The following is an 18123-nucleotide window of genomic DNA, read 5'->3' on the forward strand; positions in this document are numbered from 1 at the left end:
TCATTATTTCTAACTTGATGCAGAGTCAGGTGTGAGAATGTGCTACGTGGTCAGTGTCTTAGTACTATCCATGTTGCGACAGCCGGATCAGCACAATCCTTTTTTTGGGTGATTTTTTTTTTAATGTGAGCAAAATCACAGCTAAAAATAATCAAAAGCCATAATTTCGGTCAAGTTAAGATGCAAAATTGCAATTAATCAAATTACCATAACCAAGTGACATGCATGCAGTGAATCTGAGGCTTTTGAGGACACTGGGGTTCTGGGCCCTCTGGGCAGTTGCCCACTTTCCCAGGTGGGTAATCCATAATCCATAAATTGATGTTCCTAATCAAATTACCACACAGAAAATAGCTTTCCAGCAAAACCTGCAGACACTGCGAGAGAGTGCAAGGATGCCCCTGTTCCTTCACAGGCTCCTGTAGTGTGCACACTGGCTCACTGTCACACTCTTGTGTCTTACAGGGACACTTCAAAAAAGCAGCAATCATTAATCGTATTAGTAGCACCTGTGCTTTTCCCCTGCAGTGAAAAAGCCATATAGGGGCCCGCCCTGCAGATCAATTTTGCCCTGAGGCCTCCTGGCAGGTTATTCCTGCCCTGCCCCCATGGTTGTTCACCCTACAAAGAGGTGTCTTTGTTTAGAACAATGTGCAAAAGACAACAAAAACACAGCCAGTATAACACAATGTGCATCCACGAGCACACAAAAGACAACAATAACACGACCACAATCAAAACAGCAGAGAAAAACTAGTTTTAAAGGCATTCAATAGCGACGAAAAAATAACAAATTTTGTGTCAATTAATTAACGCATTTATCATGAGTGTGAGTCAAATCATCTCCCAGACAAATGAATTGCCTGTACCTGTCTGCCCTACCCCCTGGGCTCCTGCCCTCCTCTCAGCCATCCGCCGTTGCCAAGGTTTCCGTGTACGCGCTGCCTGCGCGAGCGGAGCCGCGCGATTGTCATACAGTATTGCCAGACATGGCGGCGGATCTACAACCCGAGTGGATTTCTTGTCTCCCTTCTTCCTGGAGTTACGGGGTTACTCGGGATGGACGGGTCTTCTTCATTAAGTAAGTATCCCCTCAAAGAAAACGGCTTAAGTCATGTCTACACGTTTCCGATTCGAACAAAGTCGCCGTGTAATAATGACTGATTTCCCCCTCTCTCAACAGCGAAGAAGCCAAGAGTACAACCTGGCTGCACCCAGTGAGCGGCGAAGCGGTAATAACCGGGCACAGGAAAACTCCAGGTAAGGTGTCCCTTCACGGCTGTCAAGTTTCTCTCCCATGTTCGCCGTCATGTGCTGTTGTTTTGCGCATATCCTCAAACCGATACTTCCCACGCCGGGAGCGAGGCTGTGACATCCATGCTCTGTTCCTAAATGCACGAGTGGGCTTCTGCCGCTCGCGCTGTGAAAAGTGAGCCCCTCGCATGCCCACCTCGCTGCCCTGCTCGTGCCACTTCCTCGTGAGCCCCAGCCTCTTTTTCAGGTTGGTCAGTCAGTGAAGTTGACGAGTGGACGTTAGCCTCTTGCGAACTTGTAAAAACGACGGCTTTTCACTAACCACATTCGTTTTTAGACGCATTTTATTTCGTTTTAAATAAACTGGCGGCTTCTCTTGCTCCCATTGCCCGTCTGAGACGTAGACTCGATGGGAAATTGATCGGTTAACAGAGACCGATCACACCAAACAGCGATATCCTATTTGACAGGTACACAGCAACAGCTGCTGGGGACTGAAGTGCTAGTAGAGGTTAGCTGTAAATCGATCGCATTAGCTTCCTCCACGATGTCACTTCTAAATTCTCCTTACCGATCTTAAACGCAGTGTGTTAGATGGTAAAATGAGCTCTTTTCAGTGTATTAAACTGGCGACGTACCATGCGGCTAACTAAGTAGCAGCCTCCTCATTAAAGTCTCTTCAAAGCATTCCCACTAATGTTACTGAGTGGCTGCTACATCTCAGTAGCTCCTCAACCAGCAATTACTTCTATTTTTGCTGTGTCTTAGGCTGATTAGATTGAGTGATAAGTCAAATTCCCATCAGAATTTCCCACACTGCTGAAACAATTCATTTATTAATCAATTTGTGGATTGCCAGAAAATGAATTAAATACATTTTGTGAATCGATTAATGATTTAAGTAATTTTTCAAACAGAAAATGCCAACTTCTCAATTGTGTGGATTTTGTACTTTTATTTGTCTCATGTAATAGAGAATTGAATATCTTTGGGTTTTGGACTAATTGTCCAGCAAACAAGTAATGTGAAGATTGCATTAGTTACGTCGACAGTGTGATGGGTAGTTTATTCAATTTTCTGCTATTGAAAGGATCAAATGGTTCAACAGATTTGTCACTCATTGACTATTGCACAAAAAAGCAGCAAATCCTCACATTAGAAAAGCTGGAAACTGTAAATCTTTGGAATTCTTGCTTGAAAAATTACTGACATAAATTGATTTTCAAAATAGCTACTGACTAATGTATTTTTGTATTCTAACAGTTTGACTAATCGCTGCAGCCCTGTAATTCAGTGTGTGAATTGACAGCTGGGAATGCATAGCCCTGGTTAATTTAATACACACAACATCTGTTTGTTCCACCAGTTTGTGTTCACATGTTTTTGTGCACCTCTCCGTCTTTCACAGACCTACCCACTGGATGGGAAGAAGGATATACTTTTGAGGGTGCACGGTGCTTTATCAAGTGAGTTTAACGCCCTCCCTCCACAAGACACCCACCCATCATAACACCAGAACATGCATACAGTAGCTAAACTTGCCATAGGAATTCAAAGCGCTCCCCCTTTTCATGTCACCATGATTGTAGCATGCCATAATTTAAAGAGGAATTTATTTATTACCAGTTTTGTCACCTCAAATGAATGAAAAGCTCATTCAAATGCTGCCCTGTTCTTGAAAACATGCTGCGTGTTTGAAGTAAATATTGCATGGCCATAAATTTGGAACCTTTACTCTCTGTTTCTGCACTGCAGAAGCCTATTGCAAAAGTTAATGATTACACAGGAACATTGTGCAAATACTAGACTGACATGGGCAAAGTGTGGTTGCTGTCTTCTTGAGAGCTGTTTTTATTTATTCAGATTTACCCTGCGCTGAGCTGAGTCTACTTGGAGAGTTGAGCCAAAGTATAATGCGTTCTTTTTTTCTGACAGTTATTAAACTGTCAGAAAAACTGTTATACTCCCTGTTTGGGTTTATATGGTCTGCTTACAGTTTAAAATGACACTTGTCTTAAGTAGATGCTGGAAAATATTTCTGAGGTACATGCCAAGCAACGGTATTAAAGACTTCTTATTGAAAGTCTCCTTCCATTGATTTTGTTTGAACATTATATCCCCAGCATGCTCATTTGTTTGTGGTGTGTGGGCAGGAGAAAATGTGATATATTATCCATGTCCATGAAAACACTTGGTTTGTTCATTTTGTGCCCCTCTCTGTTTGAATACAAGGATCTACGTGATGACATTAGTAGCTGGCTATGTTACATAGTTGCTGAACTACAGTATATTTTGCATTTTCCTCTCTCTGCTCAATGGTAGCCTGATGCATGCGACTAATGAAAAGAGATCATAAGCGCTGTCATTCAGTCGGCACTGATTCATCATCTGTCCTCAGAATGTTTTAAATCCAAGGATATGAGTTGAAATATTTTGTTATTTTGCATCTTCTAATGAAATACTCCTCTCACAAAGATGAATTTTGCAGATGAATTTCGCTGCCAAAATACAAGAATGCTTCTGTCTGATTGAAGACACTGCAATACACAGGCTACGAATTTAGGATATTATGCCTTATTATCCTCACTGAATCCCTTCCCCATCTTTGACTTCCTCATGAATTTGAGGCGCTTCACGTGGCAGGTTGCCAGGCAGTCTGACTGAAAGGCAGTAATTTTATATTCCAGTATTTTATCACAGCTTCCCAGTGCAAAGCAGACTTGGGGATCACATTCATTTGTTGATCACTGTGATTCTGGCGCAGTTCAATGACATGGTAATGTTCTTTGTAAAACAAGTCACAAACTAATCATGCTGTCCCCTACGGAGTGTGCACACTGCATTTTGCAAGTGATAAACCATTGGTTTCATGCATTAGCTACACTTTAGACACATTTTAAGTTTTAAGATAAGTTTATAATTGTGTTGAAGAGAAGTCATTTGAATTCAAGTGTTGTGTCCTTAGAAGCTGCAGTTGAATTTGTAGCTGTATTTTAGTGCGAACCCAGTTGCAGTATCTTCTATAAAGCTATCAATAGCTATCCATAAAGGTCACTGTACTGTATCTGAAATACAACCGATTCCAAATAAGGTGGGATGCTGTGTAAAAAAACACATAAAACAGAATGCGATGATTTTCAAATCCCTTTGACTGTATGTACTCAATTGAAAACAGTACAAAGACAATATATTTCATGTTTTACCTCATCAACTTAATTGATTTTTGTAAATCAATGAAAATATGCTATTCTGAATTACAGCAACAATTACAGATACAGCAACACGTTTCAAACAAGTTGGGACAGGAGCAACAAAAGACTCGGGAAGTTGTGGAACGCTCCAAAAACACCTGTTTGGAACATTAACAGGTTCACTGGTAGCAGGTGATTGTATCATGATTGGGTGTGAAAGGAGCATCTTTGAAAAGCTCAGTCGCTCACAAGCAAGGATGGAGCGAGGTTCACCACTTTGTGACACATGATTGTGGAAAGGATGTTACTACATGGGCTCAGGAACACTTTGTTGCACATGTTGTTCGTAAACTGTTTGTTTGCAAATGATAGTGTTCAGTTTATATTTATGTTTTAGATAGTGTCCCAACTTTTTTGGAATTGGGGTTGTGTAAGCTAAACCTGCTCCACACAAGGTATTATCTAATACATATTTATTATGTATGGCTCCTCTGCTGACACTTAAATTTGAAGCTAATGTAGTGTTGGGTGATGACAGGCATTTAAAACCTCCCTCAGTCATCTTAATAGCAATAGGAAGCATATTGATTATCTGACAAACTAAATATAAAATAAACATATCATAGGTATATAAACAAATTACACCAACCATGTACTATCTGATGCTCCACTGCTCAGCAAAGAGGACTCTTGGTTTTATTTGTCTGCAAAGAAGCAGGTGAACCACATGTGTTTTTTTAGTCACTTGTAATACAAGCAACAGTCACAATAAACAAACTGCAAAACACAAACGTTTTCAGCTGGTTTAATTGGGCCAAGGAGAAACAGCCCCAGCATATCTCCGTGTTTTGACCTCAATCAAAATCTGACCAACAATGCCATCGATCATTCCCTAACATTCATTTGTGTCGGATAGTGTTAATGTAGCAAGTGCTCACAAAAATACAAAAATACCTCAAAAATACACAATGGAGTGCAATGGAGTGCAATAGATTACCTTCCCCTCAGTCCTTTCTCACCTCTCTTTCCCCTCTGACACTCATTAGAGGTGCCAGTCGCTTGGTTTTAATGTCTGTCATTTATTTTTGAACACTGCGTGAAGGGAACTAACTTGAAGCTAAAACGTGAGCTTCAAGTTTGAAATGTAAATTTATTTCTTATAGTCAGAATAAAAACTGTTACATATAGTTCGTTTTGTGGGCCGACAGTAAACATTAGAGGGCATGCTGCATGCTGTACTGCCAGCTGATTGGGTCGACTGCACTGTTTTGATTTGAATGAATGCTGATGCAGATTTTGTGGGTGAAATGCAGATAATCATCCTACATGTATGTCTGACTTACTTCAACTTTTCTAGCAAGAAACATTTTCCCGGCATGTTTAATGGGATTATTGTTTTACTCAGTCAGAGCTTTTAGGATGGTAGTTCTGTGGTCACCGATGAATGTATTTGCATCATTAGGCTGGCTGCATGCACTGATAAACGCATATTCAAAGCACAAAGTCAATTTGTCTGTATTAAATGATGAAGATGCATCGTAGATGTACTTAAACTTGAGTGATTTGGCTACGTAAAACCATGCCTGTTAATTTCTTTGTGACTCATTGTTTTGACAGAGACTTGTTGACAGGTTTATGTAATAACTGTCTTGGACAGTACTTGGGGCATTTTGAGGCTTTGTGTGAGGCTGCCAATAAAAGCCTCTGAAAACTGTCCAAAACCATTAGCCTGATGACAGCTGAATATGCCTTATGTTTTACAGTAGGTTATCGTTACTTTGTCATCAATTTAGTATTGTCAAGTGTTGCATGTTTAGGGCTATATTTCTCCATTTTTAATGTACATGAACAAGGGGCAAATAATTTAATCAAAACACCAACACCCTCCTCTTGTTTCCAGACTCCGGATCATTGATTCATTTCTATGACCTGAGTCTTTCTTGAGCCTGCAAGAGGATCTGGCCCATTCACATGCTGGCTGTGTGGCTTGGCTGTTATCATCAAGTTACACAGTGTGAGAATCAAGGAGCATATTGTGCTGACAAAGAGTTGTCTTCTGATGGGATGTGCTCAGGAGGATGGACGGTGCAGATTGTTGGTGTGATAGCGTGGACAAGGGGCATGGCCCATCACAGGATTTGATTATTTTATGGTACTGTGAGTTTTGAATGAGTCAAGGTCAGCGTGGATGTTAATTGAATCAGTCACGGCTTACTGCTCGCCTCAGACTGAACAGTCTCTTTGGAGTTTCTAGGTTGTTTGTAGGTGGCTCAATGCCAACACGCTTTTTCTTAGTTTGGGAAACTGTGTGTTACCTGGCTAGCGCTTGATCCCCCACTGACAGAGTGAGATCATGAGGAGGTGTAAATCCACAAACTGTTAGCCTGTGAATGAAATATCGCAGGCGGACACACACCAGTAAAGTCAATGTGTTGTGACTGTCTTGTTTCCAAGTCAGACATGACTACAGGCCACAAAAAAATGTACCTTTTGTTAAGATGCTACAGTTAAAAACTGCAGTTTTGCTGCCTGCTGCCACTGTTCAACTTAATTATTTTTCTTATAAAATGTGCTTGTTTGTTTTTGTCTGAAGAGCAGATACCCATCACACACACACACACACGCACACAATATAATTGTATCTTCCCATCTGTTGTGGCTCATTGAGGACAGAGTAACGGGTCAATAGCGCACACCCATTAGTCCTAATACATTCAAGTTTTTAAGCCAGTGGCTTTTGGCCCTGGTCACAACTGCTGAACTTGGCGATAAATCAGAGCACGTTGAACTCCATCCAGCTGTTCCAACTATTGGTCTTCCAAGAGCTGAAACAATAATCCACACATCAGATTAACAGGTGCTTTCTTCTTAAGATTACCTGTCTGTTACTTTGTACCCTGTGTTGAGAGCTGGGAGACTTATCTGTTAGTGAACTACGCCTCTGAGCAAGGATCTGCCGCTGGGCTGTCTGATGCTGCAGATAATAAGCCCACATGCAAAATACTGTCTTCTGCATAGTATACTATATGGAGAGTCAACCCATTGGACGTTTTAATTTCATGACATTTTCTCTGTATCCCTCTCTTGGGTGTACTAGTGAATTCTACAGCCACCTAGAGTGCAGTATCTCTTCAGTTTGTTTTTGTTTGTGACGTAAACAGCATTTTGATGAGACTGTGCCATCTGGCAGATTTGTGTTCTCCATTTTATCTCTGTAGCACATAATCCCACATTTTAACTTAAGCCTCATTTTGAACAAGACGGGGGGACATGATTTGGGCAATTGAACCAGCATTTTGTCAAAATGTCAAAAGGATAAATGCAGTGAAGTCAGTTGACTGGTTCAAAAGGCTTAATATTTTAGTAAGAGAGTGATGACCCTAATTATGAGTTTGATGCCTCATGGATGCAGGAGGTATTTACAGCAATTATGTTTGTGAATAGACAGGTGCAGATCTCCTGCCAGTTCCCTGTCTTGTGCACTATTCTTGTCTCATTTATTCTGTCTGGAAAAGGAGGGGAAAAAACGTAACTGCTGAAGCCAAGGCTAATTGCGCAAGGTTACACAATGAGATAGCTGACAACTTGTTTTGGGGCTAATGAGTGAGGCTCAAACAGCTGACCCTTACAGTGCTATAAACCAAGAGTCTTGCTTGATAGCTGCCCAGTTATTAATGTTTAATTTGGTGACATTTTGTCAGAGTCCTTTGAGGTCAATTTGCCGCTTCCGAGTCCTCATCAGTATAAAGTGCAACATGAAATATAAATATTGTACTAGCCTGCTCTGCAACCACCACTTTCATTAGACACTTCTACTGCTGCATAATTCATCACTCAGAACAAGGAAAAAGCATGTCAGTTGAAATTTGGCCAATTATGACAAAAATCTCTCTTGTAGATCTGTGTTTAGCTGTTGGCTGCTTTTGCACTTTGAAGGCCCACACACTGGCTGACTGTACATTTAAATGTAGGAGTATTGGACTGCAGTGATGTGGATCGATATTCAGTTGTGATGAGTGTCACTCAAAGATAAATAATCAAATCCTCTTGTTGACTGTGGTTTCATATTGATAATCCATTAGACTCTCTGCTTGTCATGATGACCCTGCAATAACAGCGGGAAGCTGTGAATAAAACATGGGCATGTTATCACTTTTTAAGTTGATGTGGTGAACTTGTTTGCAAGTAGTTTCCTGTTTAAACATCCAGCAGATACAGAGTAAGATATGTGTCCAGGGACCTGATGAAGTCCAATATTTATGCTCTTTTAGCTCTGTTTTCGGTCTCCACCAACTCCTGCGGGAAATATCTGCTGCTATTAGTTGCTAAATGCTCCAATATGTTCACCAGCTAGTTGTTAGCGTTGTCTGTTGTCATTTGATCCATTGTTATCATAAAAATATTGATTATAGCCACTTTAAAGGAACATTTTGGTGTATACATTTGGTCCCCATATTTCATACAGTCAAATGAGAAAATGGTTAGAAATTTTATCAACGTTTGGCTCCAAACCTAGCATAATCCAAATTAGAGCTGGCCATTTCAAGCAAAGTTTTACTGGGAACTATTCCATTCTTCGATTTTCCATAATTTAGCGACTACTCAAAAGATCAAATACCCTACCAATCAAAATTCACCACATTTTCAGCATTCGAATAGTTCAATTCCAAAAGTGTCACTTTTCTTGCCATTTGTCCATACCAGTATTTCTGTTCTTTCCTCTTCTCGTTCTGTTTCATCTCTGCAGTTCCAGACACTTCAGACACTGACACTTAAGGGCATCAGTAAAATGAGGCATCTTATCAGAGATCTGAAGAATGGATTAGCATGTCACAGACTTCAAGCATAGGGGATTTGTTTTCATTTTCATGAGTGGCATCAGCTAAAGTGAGTGAAAATCCCCACTGCTAGGGGACAATCTAAGGAATGAGATCACTCTGATTCTCAGTTCTTTCTATGTTGGTTTGCAGTGGCTTTTTCTGTTGCTTCACCTGGAATAAAGTAAAATTTGAGGGTTGAGGTCTTAATCTTTCGAGGCAAACACGACAGGCATCCCCATGAACCCTCCATAACTGTCAAAAACACAGTTATGGAAGACTTTAAAGGCCATCTCTTCTCTCCGGGGAATAATCCAAGCTTCTATCTGTGAGCAAAGCCTTATATCAGACCAGATTATGTAACCCTGAAAATCCAGTCACCGTAGTGAGAGCGTGAGAGAGGTGACCAAGTGTTTGGACTTGGAATTAAATTGAATTCAAGATAGGGCTATATGTTTCATCCGTAAATAGGTGCTCACAATTTTGGCCTCCACATTTACACTAATTAGACTCAATCAGATGAAATAGTGACTTTATAGTTAGTGCCTCAAATCAAGTGCTCCCTAGTGAAAAGAAAGCTTTGATCAATCATGCTGTGCTTAAATGCTCTCTGCTTCCTAAACATGATCGCAGCTGCAGGCCAGTGCATTGCCACGACACAGTTAACCTTCAGCGTAATGTAACTCTCATTTTTAATGCAGGGATCAATTCTTTTCAAGAAACTGGCAGAGAAAATGATCTCTGAAATGATGTCTGATTAGCTGGCAGGTGTAAAATTTTATATCAGGACACCTCAAGGATAGCTCTAATCAACAATCAAATGTTAAGACACGGTTGTAAATCAGCTAGGCTGTACTGAATAGTTGGAAGCTTTGATGCTTCATTCATAAGGTTGACAGTATAAAAATGTAATAAATGCCTCTATGTATTTGTAATTGACACAACTGACGAGTTATATTCATTAGGTAATGTTCATTTAATTAAAAAAAAAAAAAAACTCATTTAATCAAATGAAATACTTTACTCAAACTGAGGATTTTGTTCAACTTTTCTGGTTTTTGGCAGATGTTTGAAGCTTTATTTGAAAACCTCAATTGAAGCATTCAATGTGTAAACATGACATTTGGTACAGCCCTAAAATTAGCGTGCATGGTCTCAAACTCTGCCAACTCTATTCAAGACACGAAATGCAAAGTAAAATTTTAAAAAAAGTGTTTAACACTTGATCGAAGTTGTGCACAAGACCATAACAATAATGCTTTAATTTAATAGAATGGTTTAGCAGTAAGCATGGCGTTTTCAGTCAGGATAAACATCACATAGCTTCACAGAAATTTGGGGACAAGCAGAAATTGACTATTTTGTATATTTGATATTTGTATATTATAAAATTATACTCACCTCACTATGTTCCCAGTTAACTGTCACTGCTTAAACTAATCTCAAACTTAATCAGACCTAATTAGCCACATCCTGTGCAGGGTTGCTGTGGCAACACTCACAAATGTTCCTATTTTTGCATTTTCTTTCAATTAAATCAGTAGCAACAGTCCACCTTCTCACATAAATGTCTCTGGCTCTGCTTTCCTCGGCATGTGTGGCACCTTGAAGTACTTCAAGAGATTTATTATAAAGGCAACAAGTAGAGCCTGTTTCTTTCACTTGTTTTGCCGGAGCCACAGCCAATCCAAGCATGCACGGGAGGCAGGATGCACTCCGGATTCCACACACAAAGACACACGATCAATTCACACCTATGGGCAAATTTGTTTCCACCTAACCACACAGACACAAAGACAACATGCAAAACTGACTATAAACAAGCTAAAAGATGAATGACAGGTTAAAATTACATGTTGTCTTTGGGAAATTGCCATTGCACAAGAAAAACATTTGTATTCTGAAGTGTTACCTGATTGAGATTAATGAACTCTCTAGGACATATCTTGCTTTGTGTTGTGTTGATCTTTGCCTCTACCTTATCCATTATTATTATTATTATTGTTATTATTATTATTATTATTATATACTGATTAAATGTAAAAAGAGTGATACATAATATGTCGTCAATATGGAAAGAAATAATCCTGATGATCATCTTAACCATAATCATGAAACCGGTATGCTTGTATAGAATTAAGATGTTCGTTCCCGTACATATGGCTAACATTAACAAACAGCACATCAGGGACAATGCTTTATTCAAACTGTAAAGCTCTGAGAGAGTGTTTACTCACCCCCTTGGCAGGAGGAAGCTCTGATGGCTGTGGCTGCTGACTCACTAACTCTGTCAGTGCTCAGTACTCATGCATTTCACTTGTGTGTGTAATGTGATTTAAGAGGGAAACCAGCGGACCTGGATCTGCTGTATATCATCCCCGTCTGTAGCCCCACAACTTTCTGTTCTGAGGCTGGGTGCCGACTGAGACAGACAGTCGTCGAGGCAAGCTTTGAGCAGTTCAGACTGCTCTCACGTGTTTTAGTCTCTGTGGGGTCGCTGCCATCTGGCTTTCACTGCAAGAAAAGTGTGTATGTGTTTTGGTGTTTGGATGCCGTGCGTGTGAATATATGTGTAAGAGATCCTGTGATGTCTGTGCCTGCCCCAGGTGCTGATTAAGACTGTTTCTCAGTGAAAATCCACATCAGACCAAGTTCTCCTCTGCTGTTAATAGTCTTCTTGGCTACATAGCCCCAAGTTTTGTGATGCATGTGTTGTTTACAAATTGAGCACATCCTATGGGAAAGATTCTTTTCTCAAGATTGGAAACTAAAGGAATGGGTGCTTTTAGCAGGATCAAGGGACTCTTTGTCTGCAGTGATCTTAGTTGGCATCAGTAAGAAGGTGACAGCTCTCTAGTGTAATCTGTTTTTTGTCATTTTTAGACTGTCAAAGTATGCACAAGCTGCTGTTTATCAAACTCATCATTTTACAAATAATTTCTCACAAAGTGAACTTCTCAAATCTCAAACTCTGCAATGCTTAATGCACCAACGTATTAAAGAATATGTATGCGAGCACCAATGATACATAATATGTTGGTTGAATGTAGGCCTGCCTCTTGGGTTTAGGTGTGGAGTATGCAGCCTACATTAATTCTAAGTCCTAAAGCCTCTTAGTTGTGTGGTGTCTTCGATTTAATGCTGATAGAGCTGTTGAACTTGAGTAATCCCTGTAGTAATCTGCAATGAGCCACCCTTTGCTGATGATGTGCCAGGTTGAGTCTGGAGACAGCTGTCGTCATGGGGGTCATGCTGTTGTTCACCTATTATTCCAAGAGCTCAACCTCATTAAGATTTTTCAAATCAGACTCTTCAGAATTCGTATTTCTTAGGGATCTGTTTTACTTTGCCCTAGATATCAGTCTCCTTACCTTTATTGTTTATACATATAGCTACAATGTAGAGAGGGATATGATGTTGGAGAAGCAAAAGTGAGTTTTTGCAGGATATGATCTGTGTGAGACTCTCCTCTGATGTCATTAATCTAAATACCCGTCCAGCCAGACTGACTGCTAAAAGGGCCCATTTAGTTGAGGACCTCAATATTGCTTGAAGTTTAAACAGACAACCATTACAGTGCTCTTGGTGAGATTGGTGGTGAACATGTGCAGGTGGAAAGCCACGTATAGATGCTAATGAAATCCCTTCACTTGATACAATGATACCTGCTTTGTGATCCGGGTGATGGGCATCTCTTAAAGCTCTTAAAATGGTACAGCTCCCATATCATGACATGTCAAATCATACAGCTACTCCCTCTATCTTTTTTTCTTCTTCTCCCTCTCTTTCTCTTGTCTGTCTACCTCAGTTCAGTGGACAGTGCACGGCCCAGTTGTTTTCCAGATGGTCTGTGATGATTAGGGAGCTTTTGGAAGCCGTCACTCTGCTCAAATGTTCTACAGCTGTGAGCTCTTGGAGCACCATGTTAAAATGTCCACAGAGGGCTTTGGAACACCACACTGTTTCCGGAAACAAACTGTTACAAATTCAGCCTCTGAATTTGTCTTTATCCGCATCCAAACAGGCAGTCAGTACTCATCTTTTTTTTCAACTGCTCTGCAGACAGAGAATCCGAGCCGTTACTGTTTTCACAGTGATCACACCTTTATAGAAGGGGTCTGCTAAAATATTGAAGCGTATAGTCCTTTCACACTCTTCCAGAGGACTGAATAATGGGTGTAGTGCTATATTGATGTACAGGTTGCTGCCAAGTTTTCAATTTAGCAGCAGCAGTGGAGGGATTAATATCGTACCCTCCTGGTCCTGTGGCTTTGGCTTATTCCCTCCTTTCTCTATCCCGGCAACAGTGTCAGCTGCACTGTTCCCCCTGCAGACCGCACATGTCCCACAATTGTCTCTCTCTGCCACATGTCGTTCAGGCTAGACGTAAAGCTATCAGCAGGACATTGTTTCTCTCTATGACTCTTCTTTAAGTTTTTAATCCTCTCACAATTCTTGTCTGTGTCTCTTAAGCCCAGTGAGAGCACAAATGCTTTTGGCTCCTTGGGTGTGATCTTTGGATGCTGTCTTGCTCATGAGAACCATAGTGAGTGTTAATAAATTATTGGGAATAAAATTGTGGCTGCCCCGTATGTAGATTTGATAACCCTTACATTTTCTCTAATGGTCTGTTCACTTCTAGGGGAGATTGGATGCACTGGTAAGCTTATTTTGTCTCTAGTCCATCTCCAGTGCTGGCACTTGTAGAAGCCATTCATCTAAAAAGTCCTTATGTAATAGCATAACTGTGTGAAGCACTTCCATAGTTATTCCCAACAAACATCAACCCAAAGCGAAACAGCTTTTTACAACCACTTCAGGCCTCTTGTTCTGTATGTCTGTGTGCATGCAGTTTTAGTGCGAGGCCCATCATGACTTGAGTGCACTGTAAATTCTGCTGCTAGATGGGCCACTTGACAGATATAAATAGTACCCAGGTCATCACGACTGCTTCAAATAGCACCACGTTCTCTGAGGTGTATTAGTACCATCAGACCCATCAGATTAGAGAGAGACTCTAGATATTTCTAACTTGTTTGAAAATTAACCTACATCCTGACATAGTACTCTATTTGTGTAGCATGCACAGTAAGTTACTTGCTTGAGATTAGGTTTTCTTTCAGGGGGCAGGGAGGGATACACAGTGGCAGTGATCGGATAATGCACTGCATTTATTGCTCAACAGTTGGGCAGTGACTCTTCTGCTGTCAGAGTCCTCTCCCACGCTCTGTCCCAGGATCTGGCCGTCCCTGCTTGAACAAATATTTGAACTCCGTGCCAAGTCTCTCATTGAGTAATATATACCTGCTGTGATTGATATTGTACAATTGTGTTTCTCACAAGCTTAATGCCATCACTAGCGTTACCATGAGAAGAATGTGCCATAGTGTAGTCAGAGTCACAGAAAACTGAGGTTGTCCCTCACTGCAAATGAACACTAGCTGTTTGTCCAGTAAACACAAAACCCTGGAAAAAACAAACTGCTAAACGCACATCCCTTGATCTAAATTGGTGCCTTGGAGGCTCTGCATGCTTCCTACTTCCCGGAGTCCGAGCCGTCTGTTCGAGGTCAGGTGATTCACAGATAGCTGAGGAGAATAGCATGGCTGGGTACAGTACATAGCCTTACCCCAAACTTTCTCTTCGTTTGTTTTTCACAATCCTAGTTAGCCTCTGTTGTTTTTGTTTTGGTGAAAGTACCAGCATTTTAGGAAACAGTTTGTCCATCTTGCCCACGTTGTCAGAATCCACTGGCTGAGGCTGAGATGGATTTGTTAAAGCAAGTTTAATTTGTAAACAACACAAATATTTCTATGTACAGTATTTCCATCTTTATTTTAATTTCCCAGCTACCTTTCAACTTTTCTCTAAATATTTTGAATCCTGCATTGTTTGCATAGTTTTTTTTTTTTGCCCTCTTCCTTTTGTAATGCAGTTTGACCTTTTACAACACATTACTACCATCAACTGTCAGTGCACTCTGCAGTCTAAAGAAATCCGTATCGCCTCACCCCATGCCTTTACTTGTGAATGTGCACGTGCATGTGTGCCCGGGTGTACACTGCGCACGGTGGCACACCTCAGAATACAAACAATACGGTGACCTACTCGTCAAAACATCACCCTACCTTGCCACTAGTGATTAAAAACTCCATAGGTTACCTTTAAAGAGTAGATGAAATGAAATCAATCCATCCCTCCTTTCACAGTGCATATCAGCTTAGTGCAGCCTGCCTTCAGTTTCAGTTAGAGGGTGTGTGAAAGTGTGAGAGATGAGGCTACAGTGGAGTAAGCTGACAAGGGCTTCATAACTGTAGTAATGGTTGCACCACATAGCGATCCATCAGTCTAATCAGCTGTCAGCCCTCTGCAGTATGTTTCTGCAGCAGTAGGGATGAATGTCTCTGGAAGTCAAGAGTCTGTTTTAAATATCAGCACTACTTGCTCAAGGATAAATGCAGCCTTCCCACCTCTGTGCTGCTATTCACAAACTTGTGTGCAGGCATTCCTCCTCTTCTCTGGATGAGACGAAGCCCACTGTTTTTCACGGTAAGACCTCTGCTGGTGATCCAGATAAATGCACTCTCAACTGTGATGTTATGATTGCGATGTCTCTTCCCCTGTGCTTCTTGTCTAAGGTAGTGGGATTTAGCAGAGAGACCATTGCAAGACGTCTTCCCTGTGTGACAGCTTTATTACTCCCTGTCACTGCACTGATGATGGCCCTTATTGAGTGTGTGGGTGGTATGGTGTTGGTATGTAGGGGTGGGAAAAAGAAACCGATATAAATGTCACAGTGGTAGAGAGACGAGTCGTGATATGAATTTGACTTGTTTGCACCAACAGACGATGGATTTCAGATCGTATAAAGTGCACTGGGACGAACAGCGCAACTCACTGCGTGTTAAGAGTGCAGATGTAACTGTTTTTTTTTCCTGCGTACTAAAAACCAGTCAACATACTGTGTTTAAATCGCGTTCTCTTGAAATGTGGACAAAAATAATATGTTGTGATTACAACTCCAACGATGAGTCCATTAATTGACTGTCTAATTATTTTGACAACATATTACTTGTTTCAGTTCTTTTTCAAGGAAAAATGCCAGAAATTTGGAGGTTCCAGCTACTCAAATGTGACAATGACCTGCCTCCCAATCTTAAATCATGGTAAATTGAATATTTTTAGGTTTGACAAAAAAAGATATATGATGTAGTCACTTTGTGATCCATCATATTGGGATTTTTCACTGTTTTTGAATGTTTTATAGACAAAACAGTTATTTTTTTTAGAAGCAATTATCAGCAGCTTAATCAGTTGTGAAAAGTTTCTCATAAGCTTATGTACAGTCTCACTTCTTTTGCTACCAGTGGAGTCGCCTGCCCTTGGTCTTTAGAAAGAAAGCAGGTTCAAGGCACTTCTGCATTGGCTTCAGATCCAGAGGCTTTGTCCACTTAGTATTCTGTCTATGATTGTGATACAAATATAAAGTGTCTGTGTGTCCTGTCTCTGTGTTTGAACACTTCTGTCTATGTCTTTTTCGGTCGGTTAGTGGGTTTGTGGACCAATTCGTAACAGTCCCGGCAAAGAATGCATGTTTTGCTATTTTGCTTGTGCACCCACAAGATACATAGATACATCATGGACCCACAAGTAATGCTATTTTCTCCATTTCTTTTTTCCCCGTATCAGATCATCTAACAGCCAGTCGGCCTTTTGAATATGTTGAATCTACAGCATCACAATAAAATACAGGATGTCATCTTTAATTTAATGCTCCTCAGTGAGAGCCTGTAGGAAGCCTCATAAATATCTCTGAAGTCTCTTTGAGTATTTTTAGTCCAAGTCCGACTTGATGTGCATGATTTCTAGGAGTGATTTTGAAATGCTTGATAAATGCAGGCCCTGGTCCTTCATGTGACAGACTTACATCTGTTTGTCTGAAGAATCTTAAAATTTCCCCAAATCAATAGAAAGTTTCTGCATAGTGATTTGGAACAAGCCGTAAGTGGACCGCAGGATCTTCTGAGCTGTAAGATTTGCCTCTCTGCCTATTTGTTTTCATTGTTTATTTATGGAGGAGGAAGGCTTATTAGTCATTCAGTGTGACAGAGTAAATGTGTACACAAGAAGTTTGCTCTTTGCCAAGAACTAAAGCACAGTTGAAGCTGGCCTGCTGCCAGGCTTAAAATTGGCTTCACCCCACCTACAGTCAAAATGGCAGTGTTCTTAAAAAACGTGTTTATTCAGTTTTTTTTAGAAACCTAGTCAGGACAGTGCTGGATAGGAATTGTTTTGAACGGATTTGCCTTGCAACTTTAAGTCCCCAGCAGTGTCTTTGAATAATACAGAACTCAAATTGATTGAAAGGGCGAGAGTATAATGGTGATGTTAAGGTGTGGCTTAATGCTGTCCCACAAAAAATCCAAAAGTAGGAAAAGGAAACAGGAAAGGACTGAAATTAATTCTACATGCCAGCAGCACAGTTGTGAAGTGGGAACGGTTATCATGGGTTTTCAGTAAGTTTAGTTCATTTTCCAGGTGACTGGCAGTCAGAGCACTTCTGAGGCTTGCTTGAGCATGAAACTGTCCCATCTGAATCATCATTACAAAAGATGAGCAACTGTGTTAGAAAATATCTGATTCTTAGATCGAAAGCCAAAGCTTGTGTACACAAAAACCTAAAGATAGTAGTCAACTGTGACTCCAAAGCAGCATTTTAATAAGACACATCAAAGCTGAGATTCTGTTCCTTGTGTCGGTAGCAGTTGTCGGCTGTTTAAATTGGTTTCTTCTCTGCATGTTGGTCAGTTTTGGATGAAATCAACTAATGCTTATACTGATGCTGAGATGTATGAGAGACA

General features: G+C 40.6%; 1 protein-coding gene across 4 annotated transcripts in view; it reads left to right on the top strand.

Annotated features, from left to right (window-relative positions):
* The first annotated feature begins 989 nt into the window (after nucleotides 1-989).
* Nucleotides 990-18123, top strand: part of plekha5 (pleckstrin homology domain containing, family A member 5) — an 81219-nt gene continuing 64085 nt past the window's right edge. For all 4 annotated transcript variants that reach the window (XM_041938189.1, XM_041938183.1, XM_041938184.1 and 1 more), the window contains exons 1-3: nucleotides 990-1081; nucleotides 1184-1260; nucleotides 2663-2720. In XM_041938189.1, coding sequence (XP_041794123.1) covers nucleotides 990-1081; nucleotides 1184-1260; nucleotides 2663-2720 — 227 coding nt within the window. The remainder of the gene's footprint in view (nucleotides 1082-1183; nucleotides 1261-2662; nucleotides 2721-18123) is intronic.

Source organism: Chelmon rostratus, chromosome 6 (genome assembly GCF_017976325.1).
Source record: "Chelmon rostratus isolate fCheRos1 chromosome 6, fCheRos1.pri, whole genome shotgun sequence".
Taxonomy (NCBI): Eukaryota; Metazoa; Chordata; class Actinopteri; order Chaetodontiformes; family Chaetodontidae; genus Chelmon; species Chelmon rostratus.